This window comes from Alosa pseudoharengus, unplaced genomic scaffold (genome assembly GCF_046254945.1).
Source record: "Alosa pseudoharengus isolate Yale_2024_CS ecotype anadromous, Long Island Sound unplaced genomic scaffold, YU_APseudo_1.1 YU_APseudo_1.1_scf_6, whole genome shotgun sequence".
Lineage (NCBI taxonomy): Eukaryota > Metazoa > Chordata > Actinopteri > Clupeiformes > Clupeidae > Alosa > Alosa pseudoharengus.
Window position 1 is genome coordinate 25,764,948 of NW_027468848.1, and position 18,800 is coordinate 25,783,747.

Sequence of the window (18,800 nt, forward strand, 5' to 3'; positions counted from 1 at the left end):
ACGGGGGAAAACTGCAAATGCACACAAAATGCATGATTCATTATTTTGAATGGAAAACATGTAGGCTACATACACCACCTGTTTGTAGTGTTTTAAAATTGTGGAACTGATTCAGACTTTTAATAAAATATGCATCACACTAGACCAATCGTATATTCTATCTGTTAATCAAGGATAGGAGTGAGAAAATGTAAGACCCAATGACGCAAATATATTTTCGCATCTGATATAGCAAAGAAACGTTGCATAGAATTGTTAAAACAAAACAAACCACATAAAACGGAGATAGTTTTCTATATTATATTAATTTCTATGTAGGACAAAATTATGACCTTTGTTTACATCTACAGTCCTAGGAAATAAGGTGGAAATGGTTTTAACACGTGACGTCTACTATGGATTTCGATTGGTCAATTCATACCAAATGAGCTCCACAAAGGGGCGCTGCTAACGTTTTTGGTACAGTAGTTCAAAAAATAGTCCTCGGCGCATATCATTTTAATATTTAAATGTTTCAAGGCCCCGGTTACAGGTGAATAATGGACATAAGGATACTTATGTAATCTGTTTTATGACATTGCAAATATAATGGTTATTTCGCTTAAAAAGCATACAGCAAATGAGGTGCGTCTGTTAGGGGCGGAAGAATACTTGACTGCAGTAAGGAGCGAAATTTGAATTCGTCAAAGACCTGTAAAGTTTTGGTAGTGGTGTGTGCCTTCCTTCAATGCATTGCAATGTTTTGGCTTTGTTGGTAAACAACATACTTTAGTCGGGGGTTGGGACGATTAACTAAAGAGGTAACGTAATATGTTCGTATCCCTTGCTTGCTGTCTGTTAAATTAGTTGTGTTGAGGTAACGTTTCTTTCAAGACAGGTCATGTTAGCAGCTAAGTTACTGTTGTGTTAGCTTACAGTGTCACCTAGAAGCTAGCTAGCTATGATATCATTATAACCACAATGTATTAAATATATCTCGAAAGGCTTGGTTGTACGGTTGTTATATGAATGTGTGCCACAGCTGACTTGGCTTAGGTAACGTTAACGTTGCTGTGGCCCATGTTTGCCTAGGCTAGGTGTTAACTTTAGCTGACATTAGCCAGTTTGCAGCTGAATACGTTACTGTGTAACGTTAACGTCGTGAAGTTTCTATTTGTTACTTTGTGGATGCCCTCAAACTGAAATGTTCTATATTTGTATTGAAAACTGTCTTTAGTTATTCGCCAGTTCGACTGTGAAACAGTTTTGACTTAACCTTGCTCTACTGTGGCAGGAACTAAATGGCCAGTCTTGGTTCGACATCAGACATGGACTGCCTTAACATGGCCCTGTTGGACACCCCAACATCTCCAACCTCACCAGAACAAGGCGGGAGAACAGCACCTCTGGATTTCCCCCACGCCACACCTTTGCAATTTGGAATAACAACTAACAGCTTCTCTGTGCCCTCAAAACTCCAAGGTGAACAGCTGTTGCTGAAGAAATTATTGATCCCCCCCTGTTCAGTGTACCTCGTCATATGCTCCTCAGTAAACATCTGTGCCCCCAAACATATGTCTTGTCTTATGCTGCTGTTCTGCAAAGCAACAAGGGTATAGTTTTCTGTTGACTTCATATGTTGGGGGGAAAAACTAAGTGATAATCTTTCCACTAATCTTATCTCAGACAAATCCAGAGTGTCACAGCTGAAGGCCAGGCGGAGGTCGACAATTGGAGTCAGGGGGTCCCCAGAAACAAATGCTCTCATCCGCTACATTGCAAAGCAGAGAATGCAGGCTTCTTCACCTACAACAGAGGTATGAGCTGCCTTGGCATTGTACCTAGGACCTTGTGCAGTGTAGTCCTTGTACACTGTAGCCTAGTCCATGTACACAGTTTTTGATATTTTGTTTAGTGTGTTAGAAATCTTAAGGCTGAATTTGCTTTGTGGTATTGAAGGTAGAATGAGGCTTTCAGTATCATTAATTTGGGCTTTATTTTGTTAATGGTTGTTCAGAGCTCTGCACTTTGTCTTTACACAGCATCTGCGATTGCAATCGTCACTGCCAAGAACCCAAACGCTGAAGCAGAAAATGGCTGCCTTCCAGATTGTGATGGAGGAGGATGATGAGGAGGGGAAATTAGAATTGATGATTACTCCAGGAAAGAGCGATCAGAAGCTGGAGTGTATCGGTGCAGGCAATACCCATTCTGGTCAGTTACTTGGGAATGTACACAAGAAGACTTAATTGGTCTATATTGAGTATCATTATCAATTCAATTAGTTTCAACACTTAAGTTTGCACCCATTAAGGGTTCAGCTTCAGTAAAGTGGAATTTTTATTAAAGAAAGACTATACATAGTAACTAAAGCAATCTACCATCTGTAATGTGCACCTTTTCCTTTAGCATGCTCTGTATGTCTGCAATGATTTATTGTACAGAGCTGAATGATGCACATTCTCATCAGTATGTGTGTTTCTTGGATATGGAACCCACGACTGTTGTTCTTAGCGCTTAGGTTAAACCTATTTTCTTTGGAGAGAAGACACCGATGACAGGATGTCTGCATGGGTGGATATTCTTAGTGGTAGTTTTTAACAGCTCAACTAATGAGAGCCCCAACTCTTACAGATAAACTGGACTCACTCCTGGGTAAGGAGAACAGGGTCACACCAGGCTATCTTAGCCCCGCAACACCCCCACCCTCAAAGCGAGTGTACAGAGGTCCACTACAGGAATGTGAGGGGAAGATTAGAGGGGCCACATTCTCTGCCCCTCAGGAGAAGGTACAGTAGTCTCATCTCATCTCTAAGTACAGTAGGGACACAGCCCACAAAGATATCAACATCAAATTTCCTCTCCCACAGGTTCAAGTTTTTGACTTTCAGAGCATTGCACATCAGGACACTACGTTTCATCGACAGGTTCAACATATGCCATTCCCTGTTCTGTCTCAACAAACTAAAGCAAGCTTAAACCGTAGAGGTAAGAATGCTATGTGTGACCCAGTGAGGTAAACTCCTGTGTGCATAGAGTTAATTATTTTGTCAAGCCCTAATAAATGTAGAATGCTCTTATTTTTAACTAGAGGACCATAGAATTGTTATGTTAGTAAATAAATACATTTGCGGCTTCGTGAACCTGTGAAATGATCATTTTTTTCAGTATGGTGTCATGTTTTCAGCATATTAATTTGAAGTCGGCTATTCTGTTTTTTCCCCCAACTGTAGATGAGCCTGGGGTCTCATCTGTCACCAAGAAGAAGCGGGTACGTTTTGGGGCGCCACTCTCCCCCGAGTTCTTTGACAAGACTCTCCCTCCGAGCACCCCACTACAGAAGGGTGGCACCCCATTCCGTCAGCCTGTATCAGCAGGCTCAAACCTGCGGCCGTTACTCAAGACCCCCCAGAGAAATGAAGCTTCCATTCAACAGCCTGACTTCAACAGTCCAGGTGCTGCTGATGGCTCACCGACACTCAGCCAGACCAAAGTCCTCCAAGGAACAGTGAGCAGTGACATTGTGTTCCGAGATACAGAGGATGAGGTACCATCACTAAATACTTCTTCCTTGTGCTCATTCACACCTAATAGGGACTCTACACCAGGCACGTAACTGAAGCGTTCTGTTCATGTTGTGTCTGCTGCAACAATTAACTTCCACTGTAATTAATGGAATGGATTAGACCAGTCTTCTAAAACTATTTTTACCCTCCGCGAACAGAGTGCTTCACTTGCAGACCTGGTGTAGCCCGAGCCTTAGATCTCTTCTTTCTTCCATGAAAATATGCCACAAAAGGTATGCCAGCTGTAATCACAGCATAGAAACCACATCTGTGATGGGGAAATATCACTAAAGGCTTCATGTGAACAGACTCTGGTACAGGGCCTGGACTGTCTTCACAGAATACACAAGTTGCCTTTGAAAATTCAACCAAGGAAGTCAAGGCCACATTGCATAGTGTAAGAAAAAACATCAACTCATTGTTGCAAGGATTATTCTGTGCAGACTTTGAGTTGTTTGCTGTGCCTGGAAAGGCACACAATTACGCTCCCACTATGCTGTTCCAGCTCTACTTCTGATATTAAAGGTGGAGGTGGTTTAAAAGTGGCATAAACTGTGGCAATTTGCATCTTTAAACAGTAATTATGCTGGTCTAGGGGAGAGAATAGAAAATCTTGCGCAAAGGGCATCTAAGTCATTTTACTTTTACCTATAGGACAAACATTTGAATGGATTCTGCTTTACAGCACTTTGTACAACTTGGAGACCTCTCAGCTTTTGCCTTGGTCACTGCTGGTGTTTGTTTGTGTTATTTCCTCATGTTCTTTTATCCTTTAAGACTTACACTAAAGCTCCTGAAGGCAACATTGGTACTTTATGATATTGCTTTTTCTGCTCAGAGTGATCCATTTGACATGGAATGGCCAGCACCAGCTGATTTATAATACCCCCGATATTTGTCTTCATTGTTTAAAAGGCCACTTGCTACCACAGAAATAATGGTTTAAGTGAAGTGCTTGGTTTTTTCCCACCCAGGTTCCTCGACTTGTACTGGAGGAGAATGCTGAGGTTGAACTTGTGACAGAGTTGAACAGTGCAGGTAATGCATATTTTTCATTTCAAAGAAGAAATAATTGGTTTCTGCAAAGAACTCCCACCCTAAGGCCCATCTGACCTCAGGTATTTCTGAAGATGCCTCCTCAGACGAGCTGAGAGGCTCCCAGGCCCATGTCGTGACCTCTCTTTTCCAGGCAGAGCCCTTCCTTGAAGAACAGACAGGTACCATTCTCTAATTCCTCATCTCCAGCACCATCATCACTCACACACACTCTTGGTCGCTCTCTCTCTCTCTCTCTCACACACATACACACACACACACATACTCTTTCTCTCTCTCACACACACACACACACACACACACACACACATACTCTCTCTCACACACACACACACACACACACACACACACACACACACACACACATACTCTCTCTCACACTGACACACACACACACATACTCTCTCTCTCACACACACACACACACATACTCTCTTGCACACACACACACACACACACACATGCTCTCTCACACACACACATACTCTCTTGTTCACACAAACACACACATACTCCAGACATCCCAACCTGCAAAAAGTCATTTCAGGGAGGTATCACGACCCCCCTCCCAAAAAAAAAAAAAAACTTTAGCCTAGTCAGTCGGCCTACACCAAATAAGGAAGGCAGATTTTGGTAGTTTGGTGTTTTCATGTAGCCTTGGCAACTAGCCATCTAGGCTATAGGCCTGAATAATATGCACATGAATTGGCACTTAAACTCACCTCAACATGTCTTTTGCAATCATTTCACCTGGCATGGGCAATGCTAAAGTCACTGTTAGAAGGCAGCGTGCAAGACTAGGCCTATCATTATTTTTTACTCCTATGAGACAAGGGTAGCCTACATTTTCGTTTTTTTGAGGCACTGACTCTGCTATGACGCTCTTATTCATACACTGAACTGATTAATTAAGTTCGGGAGAAAAGAGATCAATTAAAGCCCGCCATTTAGCGAAACAGGCCAATCAGGATGCTCTCTCTCTCTTGGATGCGCTCAGGCACACACGCACCACCTCTCTCTCTCTCTCTCTCTCTCTCCCGTCGTGTGCGCGCTACACTCAGATGCACACGCGGTCTCGAATGCTCGCTCTTGATCGCTCACTCTAGATTCCGGGAGATGTTATCTAATTTGCGGGCGTCAGGGAGCCACTATCAATATACGGGAGACTCCCGGAACTTCCGGGAGACTTGGGATGTCTGCATACTCTCTTGTTCTCTCTAACACACACACACACACATACTCTCTTGCTCACACACAAATACACACACACACATACTCTCTTGCTCTCTCTCTCTCTCTCACTCACTCACTCACACACACACACACACACACACACTTTTCCATATTCTACACCTCTATTGCATTCTGTATTTCTGTTTATGCTCCTACTGTTATGCAGACACATATAAACTAAGATTTACTATATACGGCTTTGGTTAGATAAAAGTTATTTGCCTGTGCACATTAAGCAGCATTGTAATGCATGATGTAACCAAATGGTTGTGTGAAGGTGGCTGTAGGTGGCTGCAAACCTTCAAGAACCCTTTAGGGTATCGCAACATAAAATGATATGATGTTTTTGCTGGACATCTCCCTACTACATTTCGAGTATGCCATATCAAAAAGCTACCCTTTTCCACCCGTGACCTATATTCGCCCTTTATGTGTAGGTGTCACTTGATATTAATTTCTATACTAAACCAAAATGCGTCCGTGCGTGTGTGAGTTGTAGTATGCTACTGTACATGCGTTATGCATTTGTTGGTCTTCAGAGACAGTGTGTGTATTCTAATGATAATAAGTTTGGGGGGCCTTGAGATTTTTCATTCATGTAAACGGGTGCCGCGATTGAAAAAAGGTTGAGAAACACTGCTCCAGTGGAATTTTGATTTTGTGACGAGAATTGTCGGTCTAACGTTGATGTGCCAAGTGAGTGGGCGGAAATGGGCCACCTGCCGGCACCCAACTCTAAGCAAAATTGGATATTTTAGGCAGTGAAAGCTCCTGTTAAGAACCAAGTCAGATTTTGTTCAAATGTACACACTTATGGCTACTGAAAAATGTGAGGTTCATCAATCAAATATTATTTTGAAGTATTAAGAAACATCTTTGTTTCCAAATTTCGAAACAAAAGGGGCAGAAATTGGTGCTTTTACGATATATCTCTCTCTATCCCTCTATTGTGTGGGTTATAGGGCATCAGTTGACACTTTTTTTATTTTACCCAATGAAATGGGCCAAGAAAAGTATCAATGTACAGAATTCCCACCCATCCTGGTAAACTTTGGTAAAAGTGGACCACATTTCCATTCATGGAAAACAGATGGAAAATGAGAGAAATTGTTAAATGTCCTGGGAAATGTTGTGTTGTCTAAGAGAATTGTTTCATCAGTCTTCCATTTCCCTATACAAGAATAGGATATTTGGTTATGTTGTTACAACGCTTATAACCCACTCCCACTTATAAACAAGTCATGTCACATGGTAGCACGTGTAGTTTGGAAAACATAACAGCTTATGTGGCCTTATAAGATATTCTAGATGTTTATCAGTCTGCAAATTATCTGTGAAACATGGCGTTGAATGAATACGGTTCAGCTAATACAGTAATTGAAACTATAAGCTGTATTTTGTGTTACTGTTCACTATATCAGCTCATAGGTGCTGTTTTCATCTTTTAAAGATGCCTGCATCTTCCTCTGAGAGAAAAAGGGACGGTGTTAGCTCTGCCGCCGGAGAAGTGAGAACGAGCTACTCGGCAGTGATGAGAAAGATATTGATGTATGTAGTGGAGACAGCAGTCACCCAGCAGAGCTTTTTGGCTGCGGCTTTATTACTTCGGAGACCTGGGGTTGAGGTCGGGGGGGGGGGCTGTTCTCTCCCTTCACTACATATTGTGTAAGAAGAAGGATGGCTTGCCATGGGGCTGTCAGAGACATGCCACAGAGAGCAACATATTATTAGTGTAGGGTGCGGCCCCTGTCTGTCATATCTGCAAGGTCATCTCCAAAAATGTCTTGTGACAATGATGTCTAGAAAAGAGTGGGGACCCTGAGTGTAGTCTTGCCCTTAGACATATCTACCTAGGTCTGCAGTGATATGAGATGTGCAAAAAGTCTGCTGCTGGATTATTATTATTTATTCAAGTTGCTCACATGGGAAATAACTCCATGTCCCCGTGGACAACTCCACTAACAATCCAATTTCATATTCCATTCCATCTACATTAAACTAAGATGTGCCGACAGTGTTGTCCTGATTCCTGCACATAAAGATTTCTACCCTGTACTTGTATCAGATGAGTAGGGAAGTGCTGAAACTTCACACAGGACTTGGAAATAACTTTACTGTCAACTTTACACAAATCACGTGATTGACACTGTAACATTTTTCTTAAATGTATGCTATAACAATCTAATTTCATTTACATTGAGATAAGGCGATAATGCGAAGATATAGTAACATTTATGGGCTTCTTTTGACCCACCGGTAGCAGTGTTCCATGTGTTCCCAAGAACCCTCCTGAAAAAACTTTCTTTAAAGGTTCACGTAGAGTAGACCTAACACTTCGGCCTACCTTTTTATCCCAAAAAGATCAGTTTGGGGACACCCCATCCCTAAACATGAACGCAAAGGGTAGAAATGTTTCAGAATGGGAATGGATTTATTTTGTCCTGGGTGGGTAAGAGCCCTTTGCTCACTCAGTAGTTAATGGCTGAATCTGAGCTGTGGTGGCAGGGGTTTGTGTGGATGTCAGATTAAAGGCTGAATCTGAGCTGTGTGCTTTTCTCCAGCAGGAGCTGAGCTGAAGCTCGTCTCCTCCCCCCAGCAGCAGCAGGAGCAGCAGGAGCAGCAGCAGCCGCCTCCTCCTCCGTCACCACCTCCTCTCCAGCATGAGGAGCCACAGCAGGACCCCGCCACCTCCAGCAGCCCTGCCAGGCCCCGCGGCAGGAAGAGGAAGGTAACATCTCAAGAGTTGTGACTCTTCAAATGGACGCTTCTATCTCTCTGTGCATAAGCGCAGGCTTTGATGAAGCCTCCCCATGCACTGAAGGTGTTGACATGAGTGCCTGCCTCTATGTTCCAGCAACCCTCCGCAGAAGCAGCAGCAGCTGTTGAGAGTGAGCCCCCGTCGGAGAGGAAGCGGCCCAGCCGCACCGCCTCCACATCTGCCTCAGGGAAGAAGGTGCGTCAGTCGGAACAGAAGCGGGTACGTTTCGGTGCGCCACTCTCCCCAGAGTTCTTTGACAAGACTCTCCCTCCCAGCACCCCGCTACATAAGGGGAGCACCCCATTCCGTCGGCCAGCCTCCGCGGGGGCAAAGCTGTGCTCTGTGCTAAAGACTCCGCAGAGAGATGAAACCGCACTTCAACAGCCCGAGCTCTGCCATCCAGAGGCCACCGATGGCTCACCCACCCTCAGCCATACCAAAGCCCTGGAAGCAGCTGTGAGCAGTGAACTCATGCTCGAAGATACAGAGCAACAGGTAATACTACTATTATTATTATTATTATTATTTTTAAAAAGTATATATATATTTTTGGGATTTTGTACCTTTATTTGATACACGGGTCCCCATGGGCAATCCCCCCCCACACACTCACACACACACACACACACGCACACACACACACATCAATGACTGATGCTCCTGTAGTCTTCAAAGATATGTGAGCAAGTTATGTATTGTATAATTAGTCAAATTAAACACAAAACACACCATCATCATTTCACATCATCATCATTTCAAATCTAACTTCTTTATAGCCTAGAAAATACTGTCCATAAATTGTGTGCATGCACTGTTGCTGCAGTTTGAGTCTACTGATATGCGCTCTCAGAAAATGTCAGAGAAATACTCCCACTGTCAAGCCTTGGGCTGATAATCAATATTTGAAGTAAGTGTTCAGTCACAGCAATTAGGATAAGAATAGTTATATAATAATCCAATAAAATCTATATAGTATAAATCTCTCTTTGCCTGCTTTACAGAACAGTGGATTTGCACTCTCAATTAATTAACTAATGGATGCTTAAATTGTGCTATATTTTTCCTCCTTGAACAAAAGCGTGCAGAAATATATTGCAGTGTTATGTGTTCAAATAAATTACAATGGGGAGAGAGATGGTGCTCGATCAGTACTAAAAGGAATATGAGCAGCTTATGAAATTGGGTTATTCACTGTCTCCCCTAGAGTTAGATAAGTGGGCAAAAGCATGTTTGTCTCCGAGCTAGTGTTGCACGGTGTATCGATACTAAAAAGGTATCGCGATGCCTTCACGCAAAAAACGATACGATTTCAGACGTTTTTAGAATCGATACTTTATTAAAATAATAACGTTCTGTGTCTGTGTCAACTGCTGCTCCCACTGCTCCTTGCACGCATCTAGGCAAGTGGGCGTGTCAAGCAGGCAGCTCTGAGTGAGTGAGTGCGCAGCCAACGTCAACATAGTTCTTTGCCGACAGTTCTAGGCCTTGTGGATAAAACAAAAGGTGTGCTATTTCTATTTCGGATACATAGCGTGAAGGCAAGCCATCAGGTACACAAAGTCATTTAAAAGCAGTAGGCTACGCATGGAACTTGGCTAAACACCTCGCAGATATATGCCAACATTTTTAAAGAGTTCAAAGAACGACAGGTTAACGAATATGCTATAGAAAACACGACTACATGGTTAGTGCCAAGTTCTTCTCTTATGTTTTAGTCTAGCCTAAGTGAAACGAGTATGGTTCTCTGGGATAAAGCGAACCTTCCTTCATCAATGAATTTTGACGAGACAGAGCTGTAATCATTTTGACGAGACATAACGAGCTGTAATCAAGGGTGCTAACGCGATGAAAGCGCAATGTTCACGCCAGAATAACATTACCATAACTTGTAAACGATCTATTTCATGTTCGGTCAGTAGCAGCCTACTACTGGTAATATTTGTCATGGCATGTAGACTGCAATTTGTTCAATAATTATTGCCCAGATGTAGGATAGGCTACCCGAAATGCGCTAATTAATGCCCACAGCATAACACCACCAAGCGTGTTGAGTCCTAATAATAATAGCGGCTTATTGTTACAGTACGTGGTAGCAAATCATGTTATCAAAGAAATAGACGTAATGTAGGAATGCACACAGATATATTGCAACAGGTAATGGTGTAGGCCTATCTGACGAAGACCTGAGTGGTTGGAACGTCGTACTTGTACACTGGGCACAAAGAAGACTATCCTCACATTTTCCCCTTTGCAACTGTCAAAGAAATCCCATGAACACGGGAAGGCCTAGGGTAGCCTATACTGTACATCAGATGGCCTAAAGATTAGGCCCCTCTGCATAGCATTCAGTGATTTGCATGCAGTAATTTTAACACTGACCTTGATCTAGCCTAGTTTGGCTATTTAAAGCTACTTTATTGCCACAACACAATGTAAATGAACTATAACAAACAATAAAGGACTTAATCACACAAAGTAGGCCTACTATTTTACTGACTATAAAAAAATAATAATTATGTAGGAAGTTTAGAACCCAGAATTGACCTACACACTACAAAAGTGCACCAAATTCAACACAAATGACTCAATACACTTGGAGGAGGTATGAGTCCTTTCTTCTCCAGATATCTTAGGATTTCGCCGTAGTATCGTTTTAGTATCGAGCATCGTGATATTTATGGCAGGTATCGTATCGAAGTCATAATTTTGGTATCGTGACAACACTACTCCGAGCATACATTCAGTCCGGCAGCGCCACTGCTAGCTTAGTTTAGTATAGTGAATGGAATCTTTCGTAACCAGCAAGCATGTTGTGAGTAAAAGTGAGCCAAAAAAAGAAAAATCCCTGATTACTTCATGTGGCCTGTGTATTCACAACGAGGAGTACAAATGGCATTACAGATTAAGACGAGGCCTTGTCCTAGGCAGATATTGACTTGGGACTATATTGGGGCGAAGCACACATGAGTACCTTGTCTATCTCGCCACAGCACGAACAATCTCTGCGCGGAAAAAGCTGAAAAAGGCATTGTTCCTTTAAAAGGCCAACTAATGAACACCGCACAGTTTAACTAAAGGCTGCTGCTTTTCAAAAGATTTATACATGTAGCATCAGGATGTGTGAAGGTTGACCCAGAAGTGTCTCTGTCAAACATTTTGTTTTCTGTCTGCACCTTAAGCAGCCATTGAAAAATAATTGACTTTCCCCTGTGTATTTGTGTGTCTATAACCCGTCACCTTTGCCATTGCAGAATGATAAAATGGATTTTACTCTAGGTGCTTAGCAAAGCTTGTGGTCATGGAGAAACGTCACAACTTCTGTTAAGCAGAGGTTTCACAGAAAGCTCTCTCTCATTGTTTTGTCGTCTTCTGACATTTGATCCTTCGATATTTACACAAAGTAAACATTTACTTCTGTGGCTTCGGCCTTATTTGATATTTGATATATTGGTAATCCCGGGAGATTGTCAATGGAGACCTTTTCTTTTTTTATTATTATTATTATTTTTTTTATTTTTTTTTTAAGAAAATGAAACTAAGGAACTTTTTTTCTTTTTTAAAAAAAATCTCAGATCCCCAGATTTCTTCTTGAGGAAGATGATGAGGTTGTGCCAGAGGTGAAGAGTGCAGGTAATATAAATTGTGTTACTTGGAGGAGGAAATAATTGCCTCCTACACTGATCTCCCATCCTAAGAACTCTCTGACCCCACAGATAATTTCAAAGATGCCTCCCTAGATGAGTTGCCTGACTCCCAGACACCAAACATGAGCTCCTCTTACCAAGTGGAACCTGTCTTGGAGAAACAGACAGGTACAATTCTGTGATCCCCCCCCCTCTCCCTCTCTTGCTCCCTCTTTCCCACATTCTCACATTCTAGTCTTCTGTAATTCTCTCTCATCATCTGCCACAGAGTGTGTGTGTGTGTGTGCGCGTGTGCGTGTGTGTGCCCTCCTCCTGCTCCCCAGGCTGTGGTGGCAGGGGTTTGTGTGGATGTCAGATTAAAGGCTGAATCTGAGCTGTGTGCTTTTCTCCAGCAGGAGCTGAGCTGAAGCTCGTCTCCTCCCCCCAGCAGGAGCAGCAGCAGCAGCAGCCGCCGCCTCCTCCTCCGTCACCACCTCCTCTCCAGCATGAGGAGCCACAGCAGGACCCCGCCACCTCCAGCAGCCCTGCCAGGCCCCGCGGCAGGAAGAGGAAGGTAACATCTCGAGAGCTGCGAACTCTTCAAATGAACACTTCTCCCACTGTTTTATTTATTATTATTTTTTATATATATCATTTATTTGTTTATTTTTAACTTTAGCTCTGGCTTTGATGCGCATTGCTATATACACTAAAGACTCACCAGTGCCTGTTTTCTCACTTCCAGCCACCGGCGGCAGCAGATGCTGAGAGCGAACCCCAGCCAGGAAGGCGGAGGCCCAGCCGCTCGGCTGCGCTCTCGGCCTCAGGGAAGATGAAGGTGCCTAGAGAAGCTCCAGTTGGATTAGTCTTCTTACACACACACACTGTTTTTGTTTTGTTATGACTGACTGCACCACGCAGAGCTCAAAAGCAGTCACAAGACTCCAAATTGAACATGCTGTGTGAAGTTGGCACAACAGTGATGCAGTGGATATGCAGTCTCCACAACAGAATATAAAATACAAGAATCTGTACCAAGAGTGATGTAATGTTCCTAAGAGAGACAGAAATATTGTAAAATTCTATTTTGAAAGCTGCACTTTTGTTGGGTCTGTAGATCCTCCAAAGTGAATGTGGTGTGCTGGACAAAGAAATGGTCTACTCAACCCACACAAGTCTCACACACCCTTGCTTACATAAAGGCACACTAGGGGAAGGAGATAACTGCTACACTATACTAACGGTTGGAGGTATATTGATCTATAGATAGTATGCATTCAACAGAACACTATATGAGGTATGCGTCTCTCTAACCCATAACAAAGCACACAGAACAACTCTCAAGGAGAACACAAAGATACAGACACAATGTGTACAGGAGAAAACCTGTGAGACAAATAGTACTTGAGACAAGGTTGTGGACAGCATTTCAATTTTATTCTTGGATAACAAGTTACCTCAAGTGTGTATTGACAGAACAGACATACATTGACAGAAATGTGTTCCTGCTTTTATTTTAAATTAGAGGCAAGGCTATTTTCCAAACATAATGCATCAAAAATGTTGTGTCGGCTGAAGTGTATTTCGGGTTGTTGCAAATGTTTTTTTGGGGCGGGGGGTCTCTCAAGGACTCTGCAGGAAAGCGGCGTTTTGGAAGTAAGGAGGTGGACCGCTCTCTGTATGGGAGGAGAGTGTACGCCTCCAAAAACCCTCTGCTCAGCCCCGTCTTTGAATCCCAGGGTTCCAGCAGTGGTGGCGTCACTCCAGCTAACCCGTCTGGAACATCCACAGGTAGTACACCCTAATTAAGACACTTAACTGCCTTTAAGATTGGGCCTCTAAATGAAAGGACGGTGTGTACCAGCCATAGCTATAACAACAAGGTGGATTGGTGTGTGTGTGATGGGGGGGGGGGGGGTAATAATCTTCTGTCTCTTTAAACCTGGTACTGGAAATGCCATTATGACAGTGAATCAGAAAGCGAACGTTGGTGTATTTTCTGTCTGTATTATCCACTGAAAGATCAGGGCTGAAGCTGTGGCGAGTATAATGCCAGTCATCTTGTCCTTGATGGTGATGGGGAGCAATTCACTTTCCAAGCACAAATGGCTTGAATTTGGATTTCAAAGAAGAGAACTTCACTCTTGCTGCCATGCTGTGTCTCTTCTTTAAGTGATTTCATTCAGTTGATTTGTCCCCAGGCCAGGAAAAGCAAATATATTTGAATAGTACATTTCATAGTCAGTGGGGCTTGACAAAATGTGATAGAAAACTGAAATATGAATGAATGAACCTGAATAGCTTATACAATAGAAAAGTTCAAATACAAATTTAAACAGCAAAACCATTTATAGTAGAAAATAATGTAGGTTAAGGACGATGCACTTGCATGGAAATAATCTGAAAGCATGACATACCTCAACTGTAATAAAAGATTCATCCCCTGGAAAAATGTGTGAACCACATAAAGCATACATTTCGAGGTTGAGGATGTTGCAGCTAAAACGATCATTGAAGGATAAATCTGGAGATTTCACTGACAATATATGGATGAGTCAAGAAATCACTCAGCCATGATCTCAATAATAGTTTTGACATTTGACAAGACCGCTAGCTTGATATTGTCTGGCTTGTAACAATAGCTATGGAAAAGTGCCTGAGATTTGACAATATTTGCAGCATGACTTTAGTCCAGCTCTTTCCAGAGAAGCACTGGAATGCTCTCATGTCCAGCCTGGCTTGGGCAGTATTTCAATTGTATTATTTATTTAGTTGTTAAACATTTTAGACAATTGTGTGTGAGCATAGCCAAATGAGATTTATAAACATTACAGTAATGAAGAGGAGTTACATACAAAATCTGCACAGAAATAAGCTGAGGTTCTTGAATGTGTCCTTGTTAAAAGGGTGGGAAAACAGACTAGTTATGGCTGAGTATTATGATGTTTAGAATTGTCAATGCTGTTTTTTAAATAAGCTTTCATCACATGTGCAGCAAAGTGAACATAACAGGCAGTTACAGAGGCAGGGTCACAGAGTACAATATCACTACATACCAATCTACTATTAGCCATTAATAGCATATCTGGCCATGATTATTACACATCAACAAAGGATGCTTCAGGTGTCGATTGGTGAATTTCTACCTGTTGTATGAATGTGGGAGGGCAGAAATTCAACCTCATGTCCATGTTTCACAGGGAATGGAGTTCCTCGCAAGTCCCTGCCTACTCAGAGTTCCCAAAGTGAAATTGTTAGTGATGTCGTCACTGCTGCCTGCAGGTGGCGCCAACGCTTCTGCCCCCAGCCCACTGAGGAACCCTCAGACATGAGTGACCTCACCGAGGCCCAGCAGGCCACAGGGGACCATCCTCCTGAAATCCCCGCAGACGGATCAGAGGTGAGCAGCCTGCCGTCCCAGGCCGCATCCAGCACCACACCCAGAGGCAGGGGCCGCCCTAGTAGGGCCAATCCCAAACCCAAGACTCCAAAAGCTGAAGCTGCCCCGGCCAAGCCCACGGTCAGACGCAGCAGGGGCAGAAGAAGTGGCTCCCTGCGTAGCGATGCTGCTGCCCACATGACTGAGGCCCAGCCTGCTGGCGAAGAACATGAGAACGTAACTGGGCAGAGCAGAGGCCAGATCCACCCCGAGGCAGATTCAGCGCTCTCCAGCCAGCCCACTCGTGACCATCATGAGAGTGGTGGCCTTCAGCTGAGCCCTCGCCACTCCACTGAGACTGCCGACACCCACGGGGCCGAAGCAGCGATGTCCCACGAGCCCTGCGGCGAGACCGAGCATCAGACCGCGACGAGCGCTGGTGGCAGACAGAGCCCTGCCATGGAGGGAGACGAGAGTGACGCGGACACTCTGCAGCACCAGGAGCCAGCTGGTCCCTCAGGCAAGCAGAGGAAGAGAGCAGTTGGAGGCAGAGCCAGACGGAGGAGCTCTCGGATACAGCTCAGCGCAGTGATGGAGGAGGGGGGCCCTGGACAGGAGAATGGAGAGGTGACCGATGAGAAGGAATCTGAACTCCCAGCTCCGTCTGGGTTGGAGGACTCGGGCAAGGCTGGCGTGTCCGAGTCCAAGGGTACAGACAAAAATGGCCTGGAGGACAGGGACGAGCAGGAACACAGAGTGAACTCGCATGGAGACAACAAGACTAGTCTGGCACCGTGGCAGCAGATAGAGTTCAGTATTGAGGACGTGCTCAAGCCGGTGGCGTCGAGCAGGCGTTCAGTGCGGCGCAGCCTAAGGAACCGGAGCGAGCAGGTGTCCGAGTCCGGGGCCTCCTCCGGCCTGGCATGGGTGGCGCACACTTCCCCCGACATTGCCGCGCCCCGCCGAGCGGGCCGCAGAAGAAACAGCTCACGCCTCAGCATCAACCTCCAGCCCCCAAACCTTCTGGAAGAGCCCGAACCCCAGGATGAACCTGAGCCAGCAGAGCCATGAAGAAGCATGCCATGACATACTGTGCTCTATAAGTTTACCAAACCGTGGGAGAAGACTTTCTTTTAGATCTGTTTTTGGAGGAGGTTGGTTTTATATCTAATCTTTTATGATTTTTTTTTATGTTTTTATTTTTATTTTTAAACCTAATCATTCATCTGGCTCTCTGTGGCAAACCCATCTCTGAAGCTGTTGGAAGCATCACAGTGCATTCCTAATATCTAATATATTCTATGTACATCGAAACATCTGAGCCCGGTTCGAAGCAAGCACTCTGACTTCTGACTCTGACGTTGTGTGACCCCTGTAAATATACCTCTTTTATTCGCCATTAAAACCACTGAATGATGCCCTGATTGACCATAATTTCACAGAGAGCAGTTTTTCGAGAGGCAATTATCCACATGTTAGTATGACTCACTATCCAAACAAATGACGGTCATTAAACAGGAAACTGTTGTAATTTGTGTTTGTAGACACATACAGCACATCACTTCTGTGTGATTCACTGAGAGTTTCAGTGTTGTTGTCATGATTCATAAGCATCTCTTAAATACATGTGGTCACCAGGCTCACCAGTTTCTGGTTTTGGTAGTCATGTAATAATTTGAAGGTTAAGTTACTGGTCCTGTTCTTCTGCCCGTGAATGATGTCTACTGTATTATTAAACTCAGATGGTGGGAAACGTTGGTACATTTGCATTGTCCATTGATGAGCACAGGTCACTAGTACAAACCTTTTTTCAAGTGTATTTTCATTCAGTAGTGTTTTATTTATTCCAAGCAGTGCCCATGTGAGGGTGGTTTCAACCCAAGTAACAGATCAAAGAGAAGCCATTTAAAAGAGAAGCAACAATCTTCTGTTTAATCCGAATCAGTCTCCTTACACAACAGATGCTTTGCAATATGATTTGTTTCTGAATGGTGGAAATTGCATATTTGTTTCATTCCTTGACAGGTTGATTATTTGTGCAAATAATTTGAAGGAGATCAGCAAGTCTTTCAGAACCATGAACATCAAACAAGGTTATCATTTTATAAAAACAAAATCTCTCTGAACACTGTTTACAGAATGGATGTTAAATTGCTTCTTCTCAGCAGGATATATTTTTAGAGAAAACACTTTAGAACTTCAGTTTTCAGAGCTATAGGGTTATTGCAGTTCCACATTGCCATCTAGTGGACAGGAAATATAGGGCATGATGTAGATTTGTACTATATTTTTCAGTAGCCTCAACAGCTTTTGGTTACTATAGTTACAACATGTATTTCTTGTAACTAATTGAATGGTATTTTTTATCCTCCTTCCCCCGGGGGAGGTCTTGTAGAAAAACAGTTAATTTATTTTTGCTTTGCAGATGATTAACTTTGTAGTGATCTCCTGGTATGTCATTTGAATTATTTGTTTTGAAATGTGATTTTCCCCAGTATGCGTGTGTTCTTCTTGTTCTATTGTTTTTTTTTTTTTTTTTTTTGCGGTGGGAGGGGGGGTCCACTCTGAACGGTAGCAAGACGGCCAGGCCTCCGCAGGCGTATGACATTAAAGCACAGGCCATTTCATTGGCAGCGCAACCCCTCAGTGCTGTGTTTGTGTTTGCTCCACTGCTAATGTTTAAATCTCAGAGCAAGTGTTTTTTTGCTGTGTGTGTGAGGGACCAAAGCCCCCTCTCTCCCAGGCAGATAGGCGCACTGAGGGCAGCTTAGCACAAGAACAATGGAGTCCTTTGACCAAAATGAGGCCCTCAAGACATGTGGCCTCCTGTCACCGTGGCAACCCCCCCATGGGATCGCGATCGAGCTGACAGCTGGAGTGGGAGAGTTACAAAAATGGAGTCCACTTCTTTCAGTTCAACCTCCACTTTCTGTCTATGCTTATCAGTCATTGTCCTTCTTGGGAGGTAGAGTCCCCATTCCCTGCTTGATAGCCTTGCTTGCGTTCACATTCACAAGCACTGAAAAAATATCACTGGCGCTCCTATCAACTTGTTAGTAATTTTCAGTGTTTTGCTTTGTTATGGTTCTTTGTTGTCTTGGGAGGTAATATGAAACCCAATCCTATATATTTATGTTTCTTTGCAGGCCAGATACTGTACATCCTCATTTATATCCAAAACACTTATCCAGGCTTTCTAAAAAAAT

At 43.5% G+C, this 18,800-nt stretch overlaps 1 protein-coding gene across 4 annotated transcripts; it reads left to right on the plus strand.

Annotated features, from left to right (window-relative positions):
- Nucleotides 1-473: 473 nt before the first annotated feature.
- On the plus strand, nucleotides 474-17,339 carry cdca2 (cell division cycle associated 2). Of its 4 annotated transcripts, none has more exons than XM_076270461.1 (17): nucleotides 474-532; nucleotides 1,274-1,461; nucleotides 1,666-1,796; nucleotides 2,022-2,193; nucleotides 2,614-2,768; nucleotides 2,850-2,967; nucleotides 3,213-3,526; nucleotides 4,520-4,583; nucleotides 4,664-4,762; nucleotides 8,396-8,562; nucleotides 8,689-9,087; nucleotides 12,165-12,222; nucleotides 12,306-12,404; nucleotides 12,629-12,789; nucleotides 12,961-13,053; nucleotides 13,844-14,006; nucleotides 15,416-17,339. In XM_076270461.1, the coding sequence occupies exons 2-17, from the start codon at nucleotides 1,281-1,283 to the stop codon at nucleotides 16,663-16,665; spliced, it is 3,624 nt and encodes a 1,207-aa protein (XP_076126576.1). In that variant the 5' UTR covers nucleotides 474-532; nucleotides 1,274-1,280; the 3' UTR covers nucleotides 16,666-17,339. The 4 variants fall into 4 exon arrangements, with proteins under 4 accessions (XP_076126576.1, XP_076126575.1, XP_076126577.1 ...); XM_076270460.1 differs by lacking the exon at nucleotides 474-532 and adding an exon at nucleotides 597-800; XM_076270462.1 differs by lacking the exon at nucleotides 474-532 and adding an exon at nucleotides 597-800 and having other exon boundaries at nucleotides 12,632-12,789.
- Nucleotides 17,340-18,800: the final 1,461 nt, after the last annotated feature.